Source organism: Salvelinus sp. IW2-2015, linkage group LG13, assembly GCF_002910315.2.
Source record: "Salvelinus sp. IW2-2015 linkage group LG13, ASM291031v2, whole genome shotgun sequence".
Lineage (NCBI taxonomy): Eukaryota > Metazoa > Chordata > Actinopteri > Salmoniformes > Salmonidae > Salvelinus > Salvelinus sp. IW2-2015.
The window spans coordinates 1900549-1910641 of NC_036853.1; the positions used below are offsets into that span (position 1 = coordinate 1900549).

The 10093-nt window shown below is 39.0% G+C and overlaps 1 protein-coding gene across 1 annotated transcript in view; it reads left to right on the forward strand.

Moving 5' to 3' along the window:
- Nucleotides 1-3511: 3511 nt before the first annotated feature.
- LOC111971782 (tripartite motif-containing protein 16-like) overlaps nucleotides 3512-10093 on the forward strand; it is a 15111-nt gene continuing 8529 nt past the window's right edge. Inside the window, exons 1-2 of the mRNA XM_070446336.1 lie at nucleotides 3512-4131; nucleotides 4524-4668. Of these exons, the coding sequence (XP_070302437.1) occupies nucleotides 3550-4131; nucleotides 4524-4668 (727 nt within the window). The 5' untranslated portion in view covers nucleotides 3512-3549. The remainder of the gene's footprint in view (nucleotides 4132-4523; nucleotides 4669-10093) is intronic.

The following is a 10093-nucleotide window of genomic DNA, read 5'->3' on the forward strand; positions in this document are numbered from 1 at the left end:
TAAGGGATGGGCCCGAAACCACGCCTGAACCACCTCTGCATGGCGGAACCTGACTTTGTCCGACATAATACCATAGGTGAACCCTTCACCTTGATAGGCCTGCTCAGGTGATGGGTTCACAATGAGATGTGCAGCATTGTAGGATCTAAGTAATGGCCTACGTCCTACCACACATTCATCAGAGATAGCTGCCCACATGGAAATGTATCCCCCACGTTGTCCAGGCACTTGGACAGTCGCCAGTTGGCCGATGAGGTTTTGGCCAGGTTGAAGAACACTTCATCAACAAAGATATACACTACATCAACAAAAGTATGTGGACACCCCTTCAAATTAGTTGATTCAGCTATTTCAGCCACACTCATCCATAGACAAACATTAGCAGTAGAATGGCCTTACTGAAGAGCTCAGTCACTTTCAATGTGGAACCGTCATATGATGTAGCTTCTTTGTGTAGCAGTATGTAAGAGGACTAAAAGGACCGCCCTGGTAGAGCTACTGACCACGCTGTACTGAGTGTGTAGACTTTGTTGTAACCTCTCCACTGGCGTGAATCTTAAGTTCATTATCTCCACATTAATCTTGGCACCAATTACCAAATCGGCTAGTCACTGAGAGACTATACACTAAGTATAACAAACATTAGGAACACCTCACTAATATTGAGATGCACTCCCCCATTTTGCTCTCAGAACAGCCTCAATTTGTCAGGGCATGGACTCTACCAGGTGTAGAAACGTTCCACAGGGATGCTGGACCATGTTGACTCCAATGCTTCCCACAGTTGTGTCAAAATGGCTGGAAGTCATTTGGGTAGTGGACCATTCTTGATACACACAGGAAACTGTTGAACATAAAAAACCAAACAGCATTGCAGTTCTTGACACAAACCGGTGTGCCTGCCTGGCACCTACTACCATACCCCRTTCAAAGGCACTTAAATATTTTGTCTTATCCATTCACCCTYTGAATGGCACACATACACAATCCATGTCTCAATTGTCTCAAGGCTTAAAAATCCTTCTTTAACCTGTCTCCTCCCCTTCATCTACACTGATTGAAGTGGATTTAACAAGTGACATCAATAAGGGATCATAGTTTTCACCTGGATTCACCTGGTCAGTCTATGTCATGTTCTTTATGTTTTGTACACTAAGTATATATCAACACAGAGATGGGCAAAAGATTCACAAAAATGGATCTTGTTACAAATAAAAGATTCTCCACAGACCAATGTATCAAACTAAAATGTAAAATATTTTTGTAGAGTTGTATGTAGATAAAAATAGAAACACATACAGGTAAATACATTTGCTAGTACACACCTTCACTTCAACAACATTCTSATTAACGGAAGAAAAAAACATTTTACTTTGTATGACTGTGATATTTGGTTGTTTGTCTACCTTAGTTGAATGCACTGATGGTAAGACACTCTGGATATACAGTAAATCTTTGCTAAATTACTAAAATGTCAATGTAAAAGTTAACAATTGGAAACCATAATGGGTATTATTATTGTCCTTGTTGTGGGCGAGGAGCTCATTATTATAATACCCAGCATGCTTTTCAAGTGTTCCTTTATTCACATTTTTATCATTTAGCAGACACTGTTATCAAACCATAGTGCCTTCAAACTTCTGATGCCAATGCAGGGGGCCACAAAATTACGAACCCATATATAGAATTGTATAGAAAAATATTGGTATTTTACAACAAAATGTTGTAACAAAAAGTCATTGAAATATGTATTTCAAATACATATAACAGAAATACTGCCCATCTCTGTCTCCACATTATCTTCTGTAACATGTTTAAGAAAATGCCTGCTGTTGGAAGCGTACTCCACCCTAAAGCCACTCTCCAATTAGGGACACATCCTAGTTAAGCAGTACACCTTGCTGCAGTCAGCTCTCTATGCCCGTTTGGTGAGCCACCATGCGGCTGGTGGGTCTCCAACCCAGCCACTATCTCAAAGACTATGGACCTCTTGAGGAACTCTTCTGATGTCGTTTTGATTGGTATGGTGGCCAAAGACATTTCAGTTATAGTTTTGACTTAAACGGATACTTCAGGATTTTGGCAATGAAGCCCTTTATTTACTTCCCCGGACTCAGATGAACTYGTCGATAACATTTTTATGTCTCTGTGTGCAGTTTTTAAGTGATTGCCCAGTGATTATGCTCTGAGGAGAACTAGGTATTTTACTTTGCCTTTTGAATGCCATTTGAAAGTGATTTGTGACAATTGTATCAATGAGTTCATCTGACTCTGGCGAAGTAGATAAAGGGCTTCATTGCCTAAATTCCAAATTTTCCCTTTAAATTGAGTTTTTAAGTGATTACCCAGTGATTATGCTCGGTGGAGAGAGAGGTATTTTATTATTATTTTTCTTTTATCTTTTGAAAGGGATTTGTGAAACATTTATTTTCAATAAAACACCAGGACATTTTCCTGTTTAAAATGGTCCTTTGCCTCCAGTGTCCTGGKSAKGCCCTGAAAACACCCTGCAGACAGAGTATTCTACTACCAGGGATGGGCAAAAATYATACAYACAATTACAAAATACAGATACACAATACCATTAAGATCAATGTATCAAAATAAACTACTGAATACACATACAAAATACCATGAAGATCAATGTATCAAAATAAAAGACTAAATACTTGGATTTTGTAACGTATTTAATTACAAAATACTTTTGCAAGTAGCCGGCCCGAACAGCAACAACATTCTTAGTAACTGTTACAAAACTATTGTTCTTGCTTGTTGACAGTGATACTGTATGTTGTTATCTACCTTAGTTGAGCACGTCACTCTGGAGAAGATAAATTACTAAAATGTAAATGTATATGTGAAAATGAACATACCAAATTAACTGCAAAGCACACTGGGTATTATTATTGGCCTTGTTTCGGGGCAGAGCTCATTAGAATAATACTCAGCAGTGCTTTGCAATTGTTAATTTTTACATATATAATTTAGTCATTTTGCAGACGCTCTTATCCAGAGAGACTTAGTGCATTCATCTTAAGACAGTTAGGTGAGACAACATATCACAATCGTATCAAGTACATTTTCCCTCAACACAGTATTTATCAATATTTTTTCATATACATTTATATTTAGTTAATTTAAAAAAACACTTATCACACCATAGTGCTATCAGACTTCTTATACCATTGCAAGGTGTGCACCATTAAAAAAATGGTATAGTAAAGTATTTAGTATTTTGAAAATACAAAACGCAATGGAGTGTAGTGTAGTTCAGCCCAGTATAATTCAAATGACAAAATACTCAGAAGTAATTAAAATACKTATTTCAAATACATAAATAATAACCCCCTCTGCCTATTACCCAACACTCTGTTACACTTCCTTTTTAAAGAAACCACACCCCCTGTAGATACAGAGAACACAGTCAAGTAGTAAGCCACTTCCTGTTCTCTGGTGTAGAGCTCAATGAAACAGAAAGTAAKATTTGACACTGAACCGAAAGTAATCTATGACACTGCCATTGCTTAACCTACGAGAGAGAGCACGAACATGGCAGAGAATCAGGAATTGTTCTGTTGCGCCGTCTGTCTGGATCTACTGAAGGATCCGGTCACTACTGCCTGTGGACACAGTTACTGTATGGGCTGTATAAAAGAAAGCTGGGATCAGGAAGATCTGAAAGGTGTCTACAGGTGTCCCCAGTGCAGACAGACCTTTATACCAAGGCCTGTTCTGAAGAGAAACATTGTGCTGGCTGAAGTGGTGGAGAATCTGAAGAAGACAGGACTCCAGGCTGCTCCTCCTCCTGCTCTGTGCTATGCTGGACCTGGAGATGTGGCGTGTGATTTCTGCACTGGGATCAAAAAGCAGAAAGCCCTCACGTCCTGTCTGGTGTGTCTGGCCTCTTACTGTGAGAGTCACCTACAACCTCACTATGAATCTCTTGCTTTCAAGAAGCACAAGCTGGTCAAAGCCACCGCACAACTACAGGAGAAGATCTGCTCTCATCATGACAAACTGCTGGAGGTTTTCTGTCGTACTGATGAGCAGTGTATCTGTTATCTGTGTGCAATGAATGAACATCAAGGCCATGATACAGTGTCAGCTGCAGCAGAGAGGACTGAGAAACAGGTAAGACCAGAACATCTTGTTGGTGACAGTCAGATAAACAAAGAATTAAAGATACAGTTTGGATATGAGATCATTCAAACGACAGAGAAATATGAACATAAACCTTGGGCATATATATTTTCTTAACCTAGATTCTCCAAATATATCACAATTTTCTAAAGTTAAACTGTTATCATTCTTAATGCACTTTTTTGAGTCCAAAGTTCAGTCTAGCCTCCTTGATACATGTAGGTCTACTGTAAAACTATAATCATTCACATAGCAACATAATATCAAGGGACTTCCTCAAGATTTTAGACCTTCCTCTCTATGGGCACTATGTCACATTACTATACTATTGATCTACTGGACAAATAAAGCTTGATAGCTCATTGAAGAGTGATTCTCCACAGAGGCAGCTGGGGATGAGTCAGCAGAAGGTCCAGCAGAGATTMCAGGARAGAGAGAAGGAGCTGAAGRAGCTCCAACAGGCTGTGGAKTCTCTCAAGGTGAGTATTGTTGACCAGAGGAGACACACCATTTCACTTCTCTCCTCCAGTCAGACCACGTATTCAAGACAGACCACGTATTCACCATGCACACCCTAATTGACAAAAAAACAAACCAAAACAAAGGCAGATTCTTCTCATGCTGTGTTGATTACAAAAAAGCKTTCGACTCAATTTGGCACGAGGGTCTGCTATACCAACTGATGGAATGTGGTGGGGGAAAAAACAAACGACAATATAAAATCCATGTACACAAACAACAATTGTGCGGTTAAAATACTAAAAACGCACACATTTCTTTCCACATGGCCGTGGGGTGAGACAGGGATGCAGCTTAAGCCCCACCCTCCACAACAYATATTATAAAATTGGCAAAGACACTAGAACAGTCTGCAGCACCTGGCCTCACCCTACTAGAATCTGAAGTCAAATGTCTACCGTTTGCTGATGATCTGGTGCTTCTGTCCCCAACCAAGGAGGGCCTACAGCAGCACCTAGATTTTCTACACAGATTCTGTCAGACCTGGACCAAGACAGTAAATCTCAGTAAGACAAAAATAATGGTGTTCCAAAAAAGGTCCAGTTGCCAGGACTACAAATACAAATTCTATCTAGACAACGTTACCTCAGAGTGCACAAAAAACTATACGTACCTCGGCCTAAGCATCAGCTCCACAGGTAACTTCCACAAAGCTGTGAACGATCTGAGAGACAAGGTAAGAAGGGCCTTCTATGCCATCAAAAGGAACATAACATTCAACATACTAATTAGGATCTGGTAAAAAATACTTGAATCAGTTATAGAACCCATTGCCCTTTATGGTTGTGAGGTCTGGGCTCACAATATCGGTAAGTTAGACTAAATATTAGCAGCACACAATCTGGTGGGTGATAACCTTCAATCTGGATAACAAAACAAATCTTAAGACTAGAGAAATTTAGCAACAAATATTATGAATACAAGCAACACCCAAACATGACGGAGAGTAAAACAGGGGAACACATTTCAAATTGAAAACGTGACACTTCTACAGACACAGACGATTTAATATTTTCACCACCGGGAATGGTAATGGTGAAAATCGATCTGTTAAAATCAATTAATGATAAACTGGGTATACTTGAACTAGTCGGTAAGGATATTAAAGAGTTGAAGGCAAGCCTCGAGATGAGTGACGAAAAGCTGCGACATTGGAGAAAGACACAAACAAGCTAAAAGGGACAGTCAATAAGATTGAAACTGAAGTTAATGGACTTAAAAAGGAGAACACCATTCTGAGACATAGAGACTAGATCCGTGAGAGAGAAGATATCCATGAGAGAGAAGGTATCCAAGAGAAAGAAGGAGAAGTTCCTGAATCTGTAGTTAGAGAGTTCCTCCTTACAGCGCTTCAGATTCCACGCGAAGCTATCGACAAAATCCAACTCGAACGTGTACACCGCTTCAGACAGAGAGGGCAAAGGTATGAACGCCCAATCGTTGCCAAATTTGCTTTCTTTAAAGATAAAATAATGGTTAAAATCCTGGGTAAAAGACTTGCTGGCACAAAAATTGGCATGAACGACCAGTTCCCGAAGGAAATTGAAGAACGGCGTAAATTTCTGTATCCAATTTTCAAGGAAAATAGATTGAAAGGGAAACGAGTAGCTCTCGTCGTCGATAAACTATATATTGATAACCAGTTGTTMAGAGACACAAAGACTACTCCATGGCTATTTAAAAAAATTCTCATAGAGGAGGCAAATAATGAAACACACAATTCTAGCCCGGATATGGATTGTAATAATACAACAAAAAATATCTTCAAATATAACTAATTGGAACACAAAACCACTAATTCAACATGGTGAAGATAAAAACTCAGTAAACCGAAGGCACAGTATGAGTGGATGGTGTGTGTGTGTGTTTTTTGGTGTTTGGGAAAGTGTGGCATTGAGTGAGAAAGGAAATGGTTGCATTTCCCAGAACCAATGTATTGCTGTGAGCAGGGGTTGTGAGAGAGCTTTCAATGTTGTTCAGATGAGGATATACGTTTTATAATGAATTATACATCTTATTTATTTATTTATTTATTGTCCTATCATGGTGGAACAGCGTTTTAAAATAAATTATACAGTTAATTTATTTATTGTCCCATCATGGGGAACTACATTTTAAAAATAAATTATACATCTAATTTATTTATTTATCTTCCTATATTGATGGAACGGTCCACAACCCTATACCCTAGACACCCACCTGAATGACCCTAACTGTTTTATACGACTGCTCTAAACGGTCTGTGTGCAGCCAAAATGTGTTCAGAGACCTAGAGCAGCACTGCCCCCTCAAGATTCTGAGCCTGCTTGGCAGGGTTGGTCCTGCAAAGCCAAAGCCCCTAAAGGGAGAGCATACTATACAAGGAAATTCTCAAAGCTGCTAATGAGAACCATGACGAGCTTGCACCTAGCCGGTGGGGATTCCGGTGGGGTGCCCCCACCCAGGCAGTGGCAGTGCTGGCAACACTAGCTGTAGTAACCCAGGGGGAGTGGGTCACACTTGGACATTCAGAGAGGGGGTATATTATTGTGGCCCTGGTGGCATAAAATCAAAGGTCTGACTGCATGGAGATGCTTGGGAATATGGTCAATACGGGGGACCATGTTGTGGGTGACCTCCATCATCTAGGGCGTGACAATAGTTAAAATAAAATCTCCCCATTTCTGCCCATTTTTTTCACAGTTTTGCAGGCCTTCTCATACAGCTGCAACTGTATATGTATTCGTAAATCAGGACCTTTCTTGAGTTGGGCTCTGGGATGGTGCAACTGTTGAGAATGTGAGTCTGTGGTTGTTGTGGGGGAAAGGGGTTGAGTGTGTATGAGTGTGTGGGTGTGTGTGTTTACCACAACTGTTGCGAGGGCATAAAAGATGTTTGGGACATTATAGGATGATTCACAATAATTRTTTCATAATATAATAATTGCTTGTRATAATGTAATTTTGGTAATGGCGAGACTGGTGAGAGGTAAAAATCCTTTGCATAAATTGCCTACATTACTACAAATAAATAGCTAATTATGGAAAATAAGATAAACAGGATTTTAAAAATATATGTATAATTTTTTAATGGCTATATATAATACAAATCGAGGTGAGGGCGATAGAAATGCATTTGGCGGTTGATCTACTTCTGTTTTGTGAGTGGCACTGTGTGCTCTTTTCGAAGGATGGATCCCTGTCTCTCCAGGGCTATGGGATCCGGCGGGTCGGGGGTGGTCTGCCGGGCATTGGGATGACAACCCAACTTGGGATGAGGAGGAACTTTAGCGGGTGGAATGGTGGGGACCAATTGGAGGTTTACTTAGTAGCAATGCAAATATCATGGTACAGCTATATAGACACTCAATCATCATGTTACTTTTTAAATGGTACGTTTACAAACATATATTTTGATAAAAATAATTGAAACTTGTGTCTCATTATGGTAAGTGGTGAAATAAGTATAGCCAGTTATAATTGTAATGGCTTAGCAGATAATAAGAAAAGACGATCAGTATTTACCTGGCTAAAAGAGAAGGAATATAATATATATTGTTTACAGGAAACTCATTCAACAATTTTAGATGAAGTTTTGTGGAAAAGGGACAGGATGGGCGAAAAATATTTCTCCCATGGGCAAAGAAATTAAAAAATGGGTGATGATATTAATTAACAGTACTTTTGATCCAAATGTGCAAATTGTCCAAACAGACCATCAAGGTCTATATATTAAGGGATTAGAAATCCATGGCTTAAAAACTAAGCTGTCATTGTACGCTGGTAATTCAAGTTTTCTTTTAAAACCACAATTAGAATCCCTCCACAGCCTCATAGAGGATCGAGATACTTTTGCTAACCTCTCTGTATTAAAATTATGATAAGTGTTCTATATTACGTATTGGATCACTAAAAATGCAACTTTTACATTACTGTGTAATTTACCAATAATATTGTCTGACGGGGATGTGCACATACTCGGTATACAAATCCCGAAAGAAAGAAATGATCTCACTCCAATAAATCTTTATAGAAAGTTAGCGAAACAGATAAGAACTTGTTACCATGGAAAGGAACATACCTGTCTATTTGTGGAAAAATCACCCTGATTAACTCTTTAGTCAGATCACAAAGTTATACTTAAATCCAAACTGGTTCTCTAGTAAATTGTTAGGAATGTCTCACCCCATGTTCAAGAATGGCCTTTTTCCCTTTATTCAGATTACAACTGCTCACTTTCGGTTGTTTGAAAACGAAATCATCTCCAAAATATTCTTATTTTTAAACAAGCTTTGGAAAATTGGTTGTGGTTAAACTAAGTGATAAAAAAAAACGTATTTTTCAAAAAAGAAAAAAGAAAAAAAAAGTAGAATTTTTGCAAATTATTTCATAAATAGGACTGGTGGAGTTATGTCACACATGCAGCTAACACACACATATGTAAGTCTCTGCTCTACCCAAAATTACAACCAACTAATTGCAGCATTACCACAAAAATGGAAGAGGCAAGTAGAAGAGGGAAAAAGTAAGGAACTTGTCTGTCGGCCATGCATTAAAGAACATAAATGGTTAAAGAAAATTGTGATTAATAAAAACATACACCAATTTAATTTAAGGACCAAAAAATTGACAGCTGTGCCATTTAAATATGCTAAATAGTTGGGAAGAGATTTTCGATGTACCCATTCCATGGCACATGGTTTATGAATTGACACGCAAAACAACGCCAGATTCAAAAATTCTAAATTCTAAATTATTATACAAAATTCTTGCAACCAATAGAATGTTATATATATATATATATATATGGGGGATACAATCTTCCCAGCTCTGCAGATTTTGCTGTGAGGAGGCAGAGTCATTAGATCATTTATTTTGGTACTATCCATATGTAGTTTGTTTTTGGTCAAAGGTCCAGAAATGGCTGAAGAATTGCAACATTTGCCTAGAACTAATGCTGCAGATAGCAATACTGGGTGTTTTGAAAAGTCATAGTCAATCAATCAATAATTTGACTATGTACAGACTCGGTGAGCATATCCTTGCTTTTGAGAAAGGCCGCCGTAGGCAGACCTGGCTCTCAAGAGAAGACAGGCTATGTGCACAATGCCCCAAACCTCCTTCCAAATGTATGAGCATATTCAAGACACATATTTCCCTCAGATTGCACAGATCCACAAAGAATTCGAAAACATACACCATTTTGATAAACTCCCATATCTACTGGGTGAAATACCACAGTGTGCCAGCACAGCAGCAATATTTGTGACCAGTTGCCAGAAAAAAAGGTCAACCAGTGAAGAACGAACACCATTATAAATGTCTGTACGGCTGGAGAGGAGGGGTTGGATGTACGGTTGGAATGTGGTGCTGGATGGTGTATTGTACTGTGGTGTTGGGTACTGTATAATGTGGTGCTGGATGGTGTATTGTACTGTGGTGTTGGGTACTGTATA